This window comes from Hippocampus guttulatus, chromosome 1 (genome assembly GCF_054856545.1).
Source record: "Hippocampus guttulatus isolate MCC_2025c chromosome 1, RoL_Hgut_1.0, whole genome shotgun sequence".
In the NCBI taxonomy this organism is placed as follows: domain Eukaryota; kingdom Metazoa; phylum Chordata; class Actinopteri; order Syngnathiformes; family Syngnathidae; genus Hippocampus; species Hippocampus guttulatus.
Window position 1 is genome coordinate 23,865,685 of NC_141261.1, and position 17,296 is coordinate 23,882,980.

Genomic DNA, 17,296 nt, shown 5'->3' on the forward strand with positions numbered 1-17,296 from the left:
GACCCTCGTAAGGATAAACAGCTCGGCTAATGAATGGATGGATAGATATACTCCCGCTCTAGTGTCCGGTGGAGGCAGCTTCTCTCTGCCAATGTAAAGCTTTCAGCGTCTTATTTGAATGGCAGGCAAATCCCCTCCCCTCTTCATACAAAGTCAGTTTGCCGTGCAATCAGTAGCCTGCCCCTGTGGGAAAAGTGACACTTCTCACTTTCTTGTTGACATCAACATAATTTCCGCCCAATGAGTTCATTTTGCACATCTCTCAGTCAAGATGTATCACTTCAGCAGTATTTCCTTGACATCAATTATGACTTTCCTGTTAGCTGGCTAATGGGACAGCTTTGGTGCCATTTTGTGGCGTCTGAGTGGCATACTGAGAGAGCAGAAAAATACGTGAACAGGTCAGTTTTTCAGCGAGTAGCTTTCTGTTGATGGTACTTGATGCGTTAATCCAAATCCAGCAGCATCCCAAATTAATGGTCGCTGATGTCGGACAAACTGGCCTGTTTCTTTTATCTTAACTTGTCCCATCCTGTCTTTATGCACCTTTTTTTTTGCAAAAGGAATCTTAATTCCCCAAACTGGTGCAACAAAATTCCTTGTGCAGGTTTAAAATCAAAACTCATTTTAAAACAACTTGACTTTGTAAAGCGAATGCATCTTATTTTCTCTTCACTCCCTCTGTTGTTTATGTACTCACATTGCCTGCACTCTCTTTCCACTCCCGGGATGCCTATTAGCGAAAAGGCTCAGCTCCTGCCTTATCCCTGCAAAATGGCAGGCCTATGTTTCATTAAGTGAGTTGCACTTAAGGGGAAGTGCTGAATTGGCAGCTTTGGGCCAAATTAATGGCATTGCCTACAATCCAGTCGGACTCGGTTCATCATTTAGCGAATGCAAAACACTGCAACCTCGCCGGCACGCCGTTTATGCTGGTGTGATCTCAAACTCTTTTGTTGTTTTTGTCGTTGCTTTTGTTTCTCTCTTAGTTGTGCTTCGTGTTCCTTTGATTACCTAAACGGCGTGGTGTCTATACTGCATGCGCTCTGTTGCAAGCATGACGGATGCAGTGACTTTCACATAACACCACCTGACTTTCACATGTCCTCAACGAGCCTGCAAGTGAGGAAAAAAGAAATAAAAAAATAAAAGGTTCCTGGAGCCGTTTGGCCACTGCGGTTGGTCCATGCAAATGTGTTGGAAACTAGCGTGATGTGTGACCTTGCATTGCCAGCAGCTCTTTTGCCTGAAGTGCTGCATTGAGCCTAAAAAGGCACATGTTTCCAGATAGGACAAATTGTTGACACTTTCGGATCCACATGGTTGGATGTGTCCCAATACTTCTGTTCATATATTGTGACTGTGTTTCCCTCTTTGTGTATGCAAGGCAAATGTACAGTATGATATGACTGCAAGGCTCTATAAGGGAGGTTTTCTCAAACATGCCCCAATTCTAATCCTGACACCAGTTAAACATTACCATAAAAACAAAATGTTTCCTATTTCAGAGAAAAAAAGTCACAATGTTACAGCAACAAATTTGTATTTTTGGAACTAACACCCCCCCCCCCCCCACCCCCTTCACACACACACACGATACAGAAGAAATTCATATCTCTTGGGGATCATGTGAATTCTTTAAACCCGATTTTTTTCTAGTATTATTTTGTCAAAAGAGCTCTTTATTCACATAAAAAAAAATTCAACTTGCTATAAATGTGTCTTTTGTTCTTGAAATAAATGGGACTTTTTTTCCAATAATAATCCCGCCTTTCATATGACCCCCCCCCCCCAACCTTTGAACTATTACTCATTTGTAGATTTATGTGATGATCACATTAGAGATTTTAATTAGTCTAAAGCTAAATTAGGGACGAATCGTTTGGTTACAGTGTTTGTTGGATCAGTGCACCAGGCCCCACATGAAGGTCTGCATTTAAAAGAAAAATAAGGTGAATTTGTCGATATCAGGATTTATTCCCCCCCACCATGTGGTCTCCCAGCACTGTCACACACCTTTCCCATCTGTGCACAAGCTTCCATATTCCCTCAGCGTAAAAATCTTTGGCCTGATGGCTCAGCCAGTCACTCACAACATTTTTGACTTCATCGTCACTTTCAAACTTCCTGCCAACTACTGTGAACAACTAAGGCAGGTCAAGAAAGAGCAAACGCAGGGGTCATCAGTCAGAAGGAGACAATGCAAAGCCTCACACAGCAGCCCAAACGGTGAAACAGCTGGGCTGGGAACTGCTCCCTCATGTTCACCTTATTTATTGAATGACCCTCGTCGATATATTTTGGCCCCGATTTGCAGCTCACGGACCCCCGTTTGAGGACATCAGCTATAAGGGATTGTTACCTGTTGTGTTGGAGGTCATAGGTCGCATACACACTCCTCCCCGCTTGTCAGGGTGTTTGACGTGCCAATTGTCCCCATGGAGGCGGCGACGTGTCCTTGCATGTCACATGGGCTGTCCTCCAGCGCTCTATGGGCTACTTATCGCACGGCTCCAGGGACCCCCCTCCCCCCTCCTTCTGTCTGGCTGCACCATGATGGACTGCAAAAGGCACCTGCAGCCCTCCCCCGTCCTCTCTCTTCATTCAGCCTCGTGCATGTCCCAGCCCTGACAGCATCACATGTTGACTTGTAGTGCCTCGGTCCACGCCCATGCACTTTATGTTGTCCCTCCACCAATCTGCAGGATCCGTTTCCAAGACCACATTCATGGAACGTTAGCTTCTTAAAGTCTGGGCGCTACATCGATTACTGCAGTATCGCAAACAAAACGCAAACCTTTGTAGATCACGGCAAAAGAAAATGTGTCTCCCAAGGGGTACGTGTTGAAATAGGACATGAGCCAAATGAAGAGAAGCAAAGCAGCAATTGTCGGCCACAGCAGGAGACAGGACAAGGTGACTGCTACCGGCTCCTCCTTGTCATTTCATAAAGTCGTCAAAGCAGCGGGCACATTCTAAGCTGCACGTCCTCGTCATTGCACGTTCCTGCTGTGAATAATAATATGAGGATATGCACATTGAAGGGTTGGGGGTGTTTGCGCGTGTCCCCAAGGGTGTGTCATGTCATTAGCTTTGTGCCACGGGCGCAAAGCGCAGTGGCGCTACGACTAATGAAGCAAATGACGGCCACACGCGGGCGCGAGGCCAAGAACGTGAAGGCAAGCGCTGCTTGAGCATGCACCCATGCATGTGTACATAGGTGCTCGCCCTACAACAGGACATCTCCACCACCGACACCGCATGCACACATTCGCAAAACTACATTCCAGTGCTGTTTTCTTGTCTGGACCGCCTTAATGCCTTGGCGTATTTCTACAAACGTTTCCCCTGGCTTTCCTTGTCTGTAGGCGCTTGCCGTGTCTTGGGTATTACCTCCCATTGTGCATGTAGGATATAAATCAGGAAAATTGTCCAGTTCCTAAATCATAATAAAATGTAGGCAGTGTGTCGTGTACTCAGTGGTATTTTATCCCAAAATATATATTATTCACGGGCAAAATGAAGTGGCATCACAATTGCATGTTACATACAATTCTTTGAACTAATGTTGTAATTTCTTTATATATTTTTTCAGCTTTGTTTTATTTTTAACAGTCAATTTTATAAACCGGCTTCAGCCACAGACAGGACAATGAAAAGTCATTCAAGAGGATGGACTTCCTCATCGTTAACCATTTGCCGGAAATCAAAGCGTGCTGTTTTTCTAGAGAAAAGAAGACTAAATTGCTGGTCTTGATACAGAAAGTCATCTCTTCAAACATGAACATAAATACAGCAGTTAATATCTAGTCTGTTATGCATTTTCACATTTCGAGATGTTTTAAAAGGAAGTTGTGCTTTCACCCAACCGCCCCCCTAACCCCAAAATTAAGAATTAGAGCAACGTGTCCAGTGTTGTTGATAGGAACCTGTATTGATCATCGCATGCAAATGAGCCACTACCCACCCCCACAGCTGGGCCAGTACGGATTACCGTTGTCATTTCGATGACGATCGATGGTGGAGCAAGAGCGATTAAAAATCAACCTCTCCGTCATCTCCTCCTTGACATGCCCATCAGTCTGTTTGCTTTCGAGCTGATCATACTAGTCACAGATGAGCTGGAGCCCATCATTGGTGACTTCACACAAGAACAATTTTGTGCTTGTTTATTGAGTGTGACTGCGAGATCATCCACCAGTGAGTGAAAAAAATGCGGTGAAATGCTGGAATGCTTTTATTTTAAAAGGCCCGACGTTGGCCGATGCTGCCGAGCAAACCGAGAGGCTTGTGATTGCCTTGTGAATTGTGGAACATGTTTTGGCCTCTTTCGAACCCTTTTTTTACACAACTAACGAAATGCTTCGGATAAACATGCCGAAATAACGACAGACCGAGTCACCAGAACATGGCGCGGCGCATTGATTAGCGGAAATGAATGGCCAAGTCACACGGGCGCATTCGAAACCAAGGTTCTGCTGTGTCCTCAATAAGTACACATGTCACTAACAAAGGCACTGAAAGCAAGTGGTAACTGGAGTTGCATCGAGTTATTCATTTGGCTGGACTTGCTCATGTGGTCGTCGTCAAAGCAACTTCCCACTTGTGGGCTGCGCTGAGCAGCACCTGATGTTTAAGAAGCAGAAGGAGCGAGGAGCAAAGGCTGCAAGGAGAGATTAGTGGAGGTGCTGACACATGTGCTGATCTTCACTGATACACGCGACACACACACACACACACACACACAGTATGATCCCCGCTTACATAAGAGTGACACCCCACAGCCTGTACTGGTCACGGATCCCATTAGCGGATGGCTCTCGCTGCACACATGCTTCTTATTTGTCATCATATTTTCCATTGCGATGTCATGCTGGCGCTGCCTTCCTTTTGACTGAGCGTTCTGTTTCCAAAATGAATTTGTTTAGCAGTCGCTCCTTCAATTATTCACCTCCTTGTGTATTCCATCACCCTCTCGTTAGGGGACAAACAGTGTATCAATAAATCACATCAGGCGTCCTTCTCTTGGCAGATGGAGACGGTTCTTCAAATTCTGGGGTCTTCGGGAACGCTTTGCTTGTTTTTGCTTGGATGAGTCGAAAGAAAGAGTTGACACATTTTTTTTATTATGTTCAATATTTGCTGACATGTCTTTACGTTCAGTGTTCCTCATGTGTCGTTCATATGATGGCCTCCAGCATTTATACTTGAATGTGTGGCAGAGAGAGATGTCAGCAACAAATGAATGAGCAGGTGAGCATGTGTGCATGTAGCATATGTAAGCGAAAGCGCAACCTTGCTCGTGTCCGCGTTTGAATTACTGATGTTGAATGTGCAAGAGAGAGGGGGGTGTTGGAGGCATGTTGCATGGAAACGGTGTTGTCATGGAAACCACAATACAGCCAGAGTAGGCGTTTGCCCTTGTGGCTCCTCCAACCACCTTGTTTTCTTTCTTGGTTATTTACCACGAAGCCTCAATGAAATGTGTGGCTTGAGAGACCTTGTCAAGTGAATTCAAATTATACATGTTTAAAGAGAATTGCTGACTGCATGTGTTAAGGCTGAGAACTGTGTAGTACTCAATCGTGGATGTAGAGCGTTAAATTGTTTCCCACCATTTCAGGTTTCCAGATTTTCATTTGGACGTGGCTGAAATGTGGCCCAGTGCCTAAGGCACCCCTCTGCCACTGTTGAAGAACTTGTAGCCGCCTTTGTTCACACCAGCAGTTAGTTATTCAGTGCAACTGTAACATGCACCAGCTAGCTAGCTATGCCTACACCCCGAAAATGCATCGTCCCTTCAGACAGTCCACTGGCATGGCTGCATTAGAGGGCCTCGTTGTTGGCCATGAGTGTGCATATGAAACACAGAGAAAGGGGCAATAGCGAGCAGAGGGCTTCGGGCTTAAAAAGGAGTAAAAAAAAGATTGCAGAATCAAATAAACGTTATTCATCACACAGGACAATTTGACATTTCGGTCTAGATTTTAGCAAGCGTCATGGAAGTTGACATGATTTGCTTTCATGGGCCACATAAAATGACGTGACCGGCCGGATCTGGCCCGTTCGACACCAGGTAGCTTGCTTCCATATGAGCGGCTGATTTGCATTTTCATTTCCAGCTGGTAAATTCCCATTAGTTGTTGACTGTGGATCATTAGCTTTGAAACACAATCTCGTCAGCATGAGGGAGTGATTGCATTCCCACTGTGATGTAAACCCGCTTTTCCATTAAAGGTACTGCTATTGAATTAATCCTCTGGATTGCATATTGGCCTCAGCAGAGTGCTTCTCCAGCGAGTTATTCAATTGACAGAGAGAAGGCACTGGAAGAAAGCTTTTAGTGTCGCCATATAAGAGGTGAGAAGAAGAACATGGATCAAAAGCAGACAGGAAAATGGAGCCTCATTGTTTCTGATGGCTTGCATGGCTCCCTGCTTGGCGGAAACGCTTTGATGAACCATTACGAAGGCTTCCGGCGGGACATAATCTTCAACGTGGCAAATGACTGCAGACAGAAATGAGGAGTCAAACAGCAGAAGCAGGTAGCTGCTGTTGTTCGAAAAGATTTGTAGTATTTTTTCTGCCATTGCCACTCACACTCGTCTCACTGCAACAAGCTCATGCATAAAGTATGACCCTGCCAGGGAGAGGAAGAGGGAGGAGCGGGGGCGTCTGGGGTCGAGGGGAGAAAATGCCAGGTATGGGCGGACAGAATCAGTCTGGGACTCTAACCGAATGCACAAAGCCAAGGGGTGCAGATGAATTATGAATTTGGGTGAATGTGGGGCAAATTATGTTCCAGGAAGTAGATTTATATGAATAATTCACTCAAGCAGAGGCTGTTGATCAGACCCCCACTCCCCCCCACCAGCATCACCTTGTTCCTCATCCCCGCCTTTGTATCCATTGACCCTTCTCATCTCAGACCCGCGATGTCCATTTGGCCAGTGAAAAATGTCTTTGTTTACATCCAAATCATCTGCTCTTTTCCACGTTGCTCTCGACAGTCGGAAGCTCAGTGAAGAAGGGGACGGGCAGACATGTATTCATTTATTTTTCTCCGCTCTTCCGTCCCGCATCTTCTCCCTGTACACATCTTCACAGTTTGAATTGATTAAAATTTAACAGGAGGCGTGGCGGCACACGTTTGGTTAGACACACACACACACACACACACACACACACACACACACACACACACACACACACACACACACATGGCAGTAGATCACAACGGCGAAGCGTTTTGGAATCGATTTTGATGACTCACCATGTTGCTGGAATACATCTCCATCTCATCACCGGTACATAAAACATCAAGCAGTAGAAGTCAGTCATGTGCATGTTTGGTGCAACATGAGGTCCTCTGGTTTGATCTTGTGCATTGCATCCTCGGATGAGAGGGCCTAAATGAGCTGGAAACACTTGCATTGCGACGTCCAAAACGTTTCCTCAATGCCAACTACAAAAACGATGATGACAAAGGAGCACAGCGTTCAAACCTGATCGTGACACGGTTGCCTGCAAGGCTCTTCCAACCAGTGGTACACAAGCACATTTAAACAGGCATGTGCATTTTTAGGCCACACTTTAGCATCTCCGTTGTTCAGACAGTACAGCATGGCAAAACATTGAGGCTATTTGTCAGGAAAATGAATGTGGAAATGAATAAGTCAGGCACATGTGAAAATCAACCACACCCTCAAATCTCATCTGAGCACTGCCGGATTCATGATCCCCTAACACCCCCATCCTAACCCTCATGACTGGCTGGCTTCTGATGGCACCCTTGACATTCCAGCTGTGATAAGAGTGTTTAAAAGCACTCAGGAACATGCTAATGGCTCATCACAGCGGTCGCAGGCACGACCTTTGAACCTGCCCAATGGAGCAGCTAACAGGAGTGGGATTGTGAGGTGAAATGAGGCAGATGTTGTATGTCGCTCAGCACACTGCAGCTTGCGTAGGTCTCATTGTGTCGTGTGTGTGTGTGTGTGTGTGTGTGTGTGCGACTCAGTCCTCAAACACAAATTATCACTGTGCTTCCCTTTATGGATTCTATTCCTGATCACTTGCAAAGTGCACCTTTTGTTGGACCGGATCGTGTCTGGATGTATGAATTTACGCTCTGCTGCACACACGCAATTATAAGACTGTGGTCATATCACTTTGCGTCACACAGTGTTTGTTTGTTTGTTTTCTTTTCATGAGCAAATGTTATACTTTGACACAGGTTTAAAAAAAAACACCCATTTTGCTTTGGATAAATGTGTGGCTCCAGGATTTGTAAATGAATTGCCCACTTTCCATCAATCCGTATTTCTGTAGTGTTTTAATCCTCATTGGGGTCATGAGCAAGCTACGGCCTATCCCAGCTGAGCTTGGGAGAGAACGCGCCACAGCCTAAATTAGTTGCCAGCTGATCACAGGACACACAGACAAACTAGCGTTCAGTCACAATCACACTGAAGGACAATTTAGAGCCTCTAATGAACCTCCTGGTGTAGTAAAACTGCTGTCAGCAGCGCATTTTTTCGAACCTCTCTAGTAGGGGCCACTTGGGGTGTATTGTTGTGTGTGTGTGTGTGTGTGTGTGTGTGTGTGTGTGTGTGTGTGTGTGTGTGTGTGTGTGTGTGTGTGTGTGTGTGTTTGGGACCACTTAAACATCTGATTTCATCATGCTGAAAAATAGGTGAGCTTTCAAAAGTGTTGAGTAACACAACACAATTCTTGGGCCTCAAAAACAGTCTGATTTTCAACTTTCTTTTGGTCCAATTTCTACTGAAATAATGATGAACACATACTTAATTTGGTTTTGACTTTGTTTGTTGTTGTACTTGACAGCACTTGAGTCCAGCTCCTTTGAGTTCAGGCAGCTGTCAAAGGTGGAGTCTTTTCTGACAAAGCAGCACTTTGAAACTGTAATCCAAGCCTTCATCACATCTCGGCTCAATGTCTGTCATGTGCTTTGCTGTGGAATCAGCCAGTCCTCCCTCAAATGTCTCCAGTTGCGTCAAAATGCTGCAGCTCAACTCTGAACTAGAACATGCAAGTGGGAGCATAGAATACATATTCTGAATTCCTTAAACTTGGGTGCCTGCGTACTTTGGAGTTCATCCTAACATTCAGCGGCTTGCTTTCAAATTTCGAATCAGTCTTGCCCCGCCTCCCTTTTCTGAGCGGCTCAATCCCTCCACTTCTGCCTCCGTCTCTGGTCCCTGACTTTGCGATGGCCTCCCGGTGCACTATAGACAAGCCCATTCACTGTCCATTTTTAAAAACTGGTTTCCAACCCATTTTTATTCCTTGGTGTAAAAAAAAAAAAAATTATAAAATGGAGTTGGATATTTGTTAAGCGCCATCTGATGGCGGTGCTAGGTGTGTAGCCTTCAAGCAGTTGCGGGAAAGAAGTGAACATATGAAAGCACATACTAATTGGAACATTTTTAATTGCATATGTGTGTATCAAAGAGAGGATGGATGGGATTGATGTCACAGCTGTCAGCATTGGTCAGTCCTTGTCTCTCCTCTCCTCCCATTAGCCACCTCCTCGGTTCCAGCTCACCCTTCCTCTTCCTCTACTACACTTACATATCCTCTGCTCCTCCAGCATCCTTCACCAAGGCAGGCGAGCCACTTCTATGGCTCATTTAATACTAATGCTGCTAGTTCAAACCGGCCCATTAAGGCCTCAGCCCTTGTTTGGTCGTCCATTTCACCTCATTTGGGTCCACTGATGTTGACATTCAGCCAGTCCCGCCTCTGGCTTTGTGCTTTGCACTCCACTGCGTGACACTGAAATCTTCACAGTGATGAGCTGTAATTAGCCCACTGGTGAAATATCCTCCAGTCCTCTCGATCCTTTTCCATCCCTCTTCTCAGCGACCTTCCCCCGCTCTCCAAGGTCACGGAGCACTCTCTTGTGCTGGTGCCAACGCACGGCGGTGCGCAGAGCAGCGCCAGGAGCTCCAACAGCGACGACTGAGCGACTGCCAAATAAGCATCCTTGCCCCCTTATCAGTGGTTTCTTTTGTCTCTTCCTTTTGAAGGTGCTAATGATGGTGTGTGCTAACAGCTCTTTCTGTGTGATACCGAATGGAGCAAACAATCAGCAGGCTGCCCCTCATGGTGCCACGATGTGGGAATACGGCTCGGACCTGCTCCAAAGGTACAGATGGAGAATGGATGGACTCCTGGCAGGGGCGGTTTGCCACACAGGAAGCCATAAATTCAGGAGAGGACTCTGGGCTGGATCTGGACCTAGATTCCATCCTTTGTCGAACGAGCACAAATCTATGACTAGATTATTTTGACAACACTTTCTGGGGAGTTACACAGAATGTGATCAGCTTTGACGGTTTCACATAGTTTATTCAGAACATCTTTTGCGAATGGAGTGAGCGGGTGTGTATGCGGTACAAGCAATGAGGTGAGAAGTCCAAGGAAGCTGTTTCATCACAAACAGACAATGTCAGCGATGAAGGTTTTTGTCATGGTCTGTCTGATTTGTGGGGGTTTGTCATGGGGGGGGGGGGGGGGGTGCAGCCAAGAGTGTGCCCAAATGCTGCGAAGCAGCAGGGGCAAGGCAGGTGAACGGGGAGGATCTCCCAATAAGTGTTTGCTTACAAAATGCAAGCACACCTCATGGTAGAATGAAAATACTCAAAGTAAAAACAGAAAAAAAAACTAGGATAGAAAACATGATGTGACAAAGGCTACATGATGTATGTAACAACGGAATGAAATACAAACAAATCGAAGAGACAACAAGGCACACCTGGGCATCACACGAGTGACTGCAGGAAGGACTGGAGCGTGAACAACCATTTCAAATTTGACTGAAATAGTGAAAAGACGTGTTAGTTGTCTTGGTGCGCTTTTCTTTCTTTCTGTTTTCATCTTCTTCACATTAATTATGTATATTTTGTAGAAACAATTTTCTGAATTGACTTGAATATTGTTTTTTTTTTTTTTAATTTATGGGAGGATTCTGTTCTAAAGCTCAATGTGAACATAGTTTGCTTTTCCGAGTCCTTCCAGTTCAGTGCAAAACTAGACAATTGCAAGATTGTTGAACCGTAATGAAACTTTTTTCTACCATTGTCTACTTGATTTGAGAGTCATTAGGTGATTCAGAATGAATATTATGATAGCCAGACCTCGATCAGATTACAGACATTATCCGGAAAGGGATCTCTTAAACATTTAAATGAAGTCGCCTGCAGCATACATTCCCATGACACTTCATCCAGTACACTTGCACAAATGCAATCCAATATAAAAAAATAATAATAATCATGATAATGCCAATATAATAATGACATTCCGTTTTGCTTGACAGTCACCAGCATCTGTGTATCCTTTCAATTTTGCAATCCCCCCCACCAGGAGAGCTCATGTTTCTTTAATCATTCTGAATCATTCACTTCATCCGATGCATGTGTACACATCTGTCCATCACTTGCGCATTGGCGTCTTGTCGGTGGGGTTTTTTTGTCCATCTGTCCGGCTAGTCCATATGGACCACTGGCCATGTCCTGATAATTAACCAAATGGTGAGACACTCATTGTTGCTCAGATTTTCCAGTTAACTCTCCCTCTGTGTATTAACTCCGTGTCTGAGTCTGACCACATGGTGCAGGCTGATGTTTCTCCCATTGTGACACATGGCCCCTGGTGGCCTCCCGCACCAAACCCAACCTCCATTCTCTTTTATGTGGCAGAAAGAAGACCAGCGGGAGGGCACGAGGGGCGCAACGACAAGCCAAACGACGAGTCCTCCACTCCACTTGTGTGTGCGTGTGTGTGTGAGGACTTGCATGGGCCAGTGAGCCATGGGTCACGTACAGCGACAGCAGGTTGGCAGTAGGGGGCGGCGCTTGGGCCTCCTCCTCCTCATCATCCCCATCTTCCTCTACCTCCTCCAGCCCAGCCAAGCAACCATACACATTCCCTCCAACTGTGAGTATACTCTGATGTCATATTGCAAGACCGGTGCTACTGCATTCACCAAATTGTTGTGCTAATTCAATAATGTTGACTCATCAAAGTGTGCTAATTATTCTATTTCTTTGTGATTCAATAGAGCGAGGAGCAGATTGAGTGTTTTTGTCTTCAGTGCTGGATTTTTGTGCTCAAAATTGAGGCTCCTTTTTCCTCCTTATGCAGGAGTAGGGAACTCCAGTTCCTCGAGAGCCATGTACTACCTGTTTTAGGGCCCTCCTGACTCCAACACACCTGATTCAATTGTTCAGGCCTTGACAGAGCTGGCTGATAGGCTGATCGATGAGCTAAAACAGGCAGTACATGGCTCTCGAGGAACCGGAGTTCCCTACCCCTGCCCTTATGCAGTTGTGTGTCTAATTACTTTCTAATTGATCCTGTCGTGGAGCATTGATTACTCACTCTATTGATCCAGTTCCTCTGAGCAAATCAGAATCAGAATGTGGTGTAATTCAATCAACATTGGGATTGCTCAAGAAAAAAAACAGTAGCAGTTTTGCTCCCTCTGATCCCAAGTCTTCGTCTTCCTCTTTGCCAAGCCTTTCTCAAACATTTGAAGTCACATGCTGCTTTAACGTCCAAGAGAATCTACACCCCACATCCCCTTGCACGACAAAAAAATGTAATCACGCAAACATAATAGGATTTATTTATTTGAGGTAAAAATGCAACCACACAATCTCACAGGTTCAAATAAACAAATAATGATGGCACTTCACTAATGGCGATCATCCATCCATCTTCTAATCCATTTATCCTCACGAGGGTTGGGGTATGCTGGAGCCCATCCCAGCAGAGCGGTAGGTGGGGTACACCCTGAACTGGTTGCCAGCCAATCGCAGGGCACACAGAGACGAACAACCATTCACGCTCACAATCACACGTAGGAACAATTTAGAGTGTTCAAGCAGCCTGTCACGCATGTTTTTGGAATGTGGGAGGAAACTGGACTACCCAGAGATAACCCACGCAGGCATGGGGCGAACATGCAAACTCCACACAGGAAGGCCAAAGCCAGAATCGAACCCTGCACCTCTGCACTGCGAGGCCGAAACACGAAGCAGTCACCCACCGTGCATCCCTAATGACACTCATGTACATCGCGAACAACAACAATGTTGTTTATCAATCAACTCGAGGAGGGGTGTCCAAATCCGGTCCTCAAAGTTCCTGCTTGTTTTCGATGTTTCCCTCCTTCGTTCAAATGATCAGCTCATAACTAACCTCTTCAGAAGCCTGATAATGATCCGAGTCATTTGAATCAGGTGTGGTGGAGGAGGGAAACATCTAAAACATGCGGGAGAGCCACCCTTGAGGACCAGATTTGGACACCCCTGAATGATAGGTTTGGGGCAGCTCGGTAGTCCAGTGGTTAGCACGTTGACTTCACAGTGCAGAGGTACCGGGTTCAATTCCAGCCCCGGCCTCCCTGTGTGGAGTTTGCATGTTCTCCCCGGGCCTGCGTGGGTTTTCTCCGGGTACTCCGGTTTCCTCCCACATTCCAAAAACATGCATGGCAGGCTGATTGAACACTCTAAATTGTCCCTAGGTGTGAGTGTGGACGTGGATGGTTGTTCGTCTCTGTGTGCCCTGCGATTGGCTGGCAACTGATTCAGGGTGTCCCCCGCCTACTGCCCGAAGACGGCTGGGATAGGCTGGGATAGGCTCCAGCACCCCCAGCGACCCTAGTGAGGATGAAGCGGTTGGGAAAATGAGTGAGTGAATGATCGGTTATATTTTTGAGTTTGGCATTTAGTTAGAGGGGAAAAACAAAACACACACACACACACACACACACACACATACCGTAAAAGTTAATGCATAAATTTTGGAAATTAAATTATTTTCAGCGTTGACACAAAAAAAAATCAGTTAACTCAGTTTTTAGTCTCTGAATCTCTACTTTGATGATTAACAATAATTTCATTTTCCTCAAGCAAATATCTTTTGCAAGCCTCATAGGAAATTAATTCCGGAGTATTGTGTGATTAATTAGCTTCAAATTTTTAATCACTTGAGAGCCCTCGTATATGAGTCTACAATATTAATCTCACACACTGTGTGCCTGTGCATCAGAAACCGCATGGTTTTGGAACTCTTGCTCATGCCTGTTGGAAGAAAAGAGGGCGGTCCAGCAAGTAAATTGCGGGTGGAGATGCAGCTGATCTGGCAAAGTGTCAAAACAGAAAGACAAAGCGTTCCAGTAACTCTATTTGCTGCTTGCCTTTCTGGAAAGTGCTTGCAGTGAGTCACTGTCCTTCATCACCCACGCACACTTGTGAACAAACAAGCTCAGTTACACGCACGCACGCACATGCACACACACTCGCACACACACACACACACACACACACACACACATGGCGTAAATGCGGATGAAAGGACATAAAACTAGCCAGCCGTCTTTTTTCCTCAAGGGTGGGGGTGGGTTTATGGCGAGCGCGAAATGATGTGGACGAAGAGGAAGGAAGAGGAAGACAAAGATGGAAAAGGTCAAGGTGCCCCTTGCCTTTCAATTTACGAGCTGGTGACATGTCAGTGCAAATCAGTGATTTGGATCAATGTGTTTGAGCAAGTGTGGAGGGGGGGGGGGGCTGGGGGCGGCTCTGTGGCACAAGACACTAATGTGTCATTCATTATTTTGTTCATGTGTACCATGATTGTTTTTCAGGTATCTAACCACACTATCTATTGTCTATGTACAATGAACCAGAAAATCTCTTGAGTGACACCGGGGTCATGTTTAATTTGCAATTGTTACAAAGCAAAATACTGTGGTGCTTTGTGATTCGAGCGACCCAAATTGCAAGTTTTTCTCAAAAATCGGGCCGTCCTTCTGCAGTTTTTTTTTTTTTGGAGATATGATCACCGCATGATGACAACTAACTCAACTCACTTCACAACAAGCAGCAGCTCGGCAGCTGTCGGTCAATTCTTGGGAAAACGAGGCTTCAAGTTGATCATTGCCACTCCCAGTTCAAGGTTACCGTCAAACTAAACATGCATATGTGTATTTAAAGGAGCCGTATAGCTTCGCTTTAGATAAATCACTTTGGCTTCGTGCTAATAAACGATGAGAAATCTCCTCGACGGGCTCACCAACAGCATTGGCGTTGCTTTGTTGCATCTCAAGGCAGCATTGCATGCTAAAATTTGGATGAATCGGAACAGAGGTCATGTGTTTGAGAGTGAAACCATTCTAAAACGCTTGCAAACTGTAAAGTTGGCGAAAGTGAAATACCATCGAGTTTATGGAAGCAAAATTGTCCGAGCTCTGTCATGTGCTGTGTTTGGCCTGTCTGTGTCAACAGGGCGCGGCTTCGCAAAAAGCCAAAACAAATTTCCTATTCCCGATCTATATCTTTACTTCTATTCACTGTTTGACTGTCAATGCGGCATGCAAAGTGATAGCTGTCTACCTAAGTTCAACATCTTTAAGTCCCTCCTGTGTACTGTAACTAAAACCTTTTCTCCCTCATGCCTGCTTTGTTGCTTCCACTGTGGATTCCAAAAAGACCACATCAGTGAACGTAAGTGCTTTTACTGATCAATCTTTGGTAATGCAGGTGCTGGCACAGCTCCTTGTAAACACCGCTGGGGCTATTTTCCTACCAGCGCACAGTTCACAAAATAAATAAATAGATAAATGAAAAGTGGGGAGGCTTTGTTCTGAGCTGCACTTGAATTAATCCAGCATTTGCACTGTTATGCTTGCGCGTCTGAGTGTTCAGTGCCCTCGCATGTGTCCATATTGTCTTTTTCCGTGTGTGTGTGTGTGTGTGTCACTGTGAGCCTCTCGGAAGTCACATGGGCAGCATGGGGATATCAAAGCGCCACCTTGCTCTGCACAGCCCCCAGCGCAGAACTTGAATTTGATCAGGAAGGGGCTTATTAGCTTTCATTGCATTCCCTCACTCTCTCACTACCTTTCGCTTCTGTCGAACCTTTCATCGCGGCACATCGGTCTACGCGGGTGCCAAGGCAACGGCAACCCGCTTCGTGGCTTGCTCGACATCTTGCTCTCCTTTACCTGCCTGAAGCTCGCTCTCGCTGCTGTCCAATCACTTCTTTGAAAGGCCATTGCAGTTCCCGAATCAATTAATTCACCAGTGGCCCCTTTAAAAGGTACACTTGCACAATCTAATCAGAATCCACTGCTAAATTGCTTCCTTTACGAGACAATCTTAGGAATATTAATTATTCCGAACACTAACCAATTATATAGATTCTTATTACATGTCAAGGCTGCGGGGTACGGAGATAAGACAGAAACGTTATCTTCCAAAAAAAAGATTCAGTGTGGCTACATTTTGCAAAACCTGCTTTGAAATTCCTCCTACACTTGTGAGAAAATGTTTATGATGCAATAAAACCAAGGTTGATTTTAATTGTATTTTTTGGAGTCATGATTACAAAAGATATGTTTGGCACAAAAGCAAAACTGTTCATCTTCAATACAGTGAGGCATGATGGTGGCCGCGTCAGCTTTGGGGCTCTTTTTTCTATTCATCGGAAACTGGGACATTAGTCAAGGTGAAGGGAACAAATAGCATTTCCCAGTAGCACTCCGTGTTGACACTGAACCTTGAGGCTTCTTCTAGAAAGAAAAACATGAAAGGGAAACCCTGCTAGAAACTAGTACAGTAGTTTAAACGGTGGCCAGGATGTGCTGCCTCCCATTTAATTAACATTAGTTCAATCTATCTTTACCTTTACCTACTTTTTAATCTCCCCTCTTAAAAAACAAACAACAAAACCATATTTTTTTCCCCAGTGTTAGATTGCACAGGTTCTAAGTCACATTAATAGCTGAAAAGGTTTCCACATGTTTGCTCTTGCTCTCATTTTTCTTCAATCACAGAAAGCCAGCATTTGAACAGGGGTATGTAGACTTTTTTTTAAAGATCCTTAGTGAAGGCTGTGACAAGAGACAGACTACTAACAGGCAAAGATGATGGTCCACTAAAATCCCCCGTTCATGCCCCTTTTGAATTATGCTGCATCCACTTTGCTCACCTCCCAACCAATTTCCTCCTCCTCCTCTTGGGACTGCTTCCTCATGATATTGCCCAAATGCAGACGTGGAGTTCTAGGCAGCTGTTGACCTAAAGATGATCGGCGTCTCTGTGCCTTCAGGTCATCGGGTCATGTATGCGTTACCCCAGAGTAATATGTCTTAAAGCACTAGTTAATGCATGTGTAATGAAACCAAACAAATGGTGCACCACTCCCATAAAATAATGGTGCCCCGAGAAAGAGTTTATAAATCGGTAGTAATAACACAATACAA

At 45.2% G+C, this 17,296-nt stretch overlaps 1 protein-coding gene across 5 annotated transcripts in view; it reads left to right on the top strand.

Annotated features, from left to right (window-relative positions):
• The window catches only part of l1cama (L1 cell adhesion molecule, paralog a), a 51,406-nt gene that overhangs the window by 15,750 nt on the left and 18,360 nt on the right, over positions 1–17,296 (top strand). For 2 of the 5 annotated variants that reach the window (XM_086121251.1, XM_086121260.1), the window contains 2 exons: positions 11,727–11,964; positions 15,522–15,536. In XM_086121251.1, the coding sequence (XP_085977377.1) occupies positions 11,838–11,964; positions 15,522–15,536 (142 nt within the window). In that variant the 5' untranslated portion in view covers positions 11,727–11,837. Of the gene's footprint in view, positions 1–11,726; positions 11,965–13,574; positions 15,537–17,296 lie in introns of those variants that run through there. The other 3 variants (XM_086121270.1, XR_015101950.1, XM_086121248.1) reach the window with 3 other exon arrangements.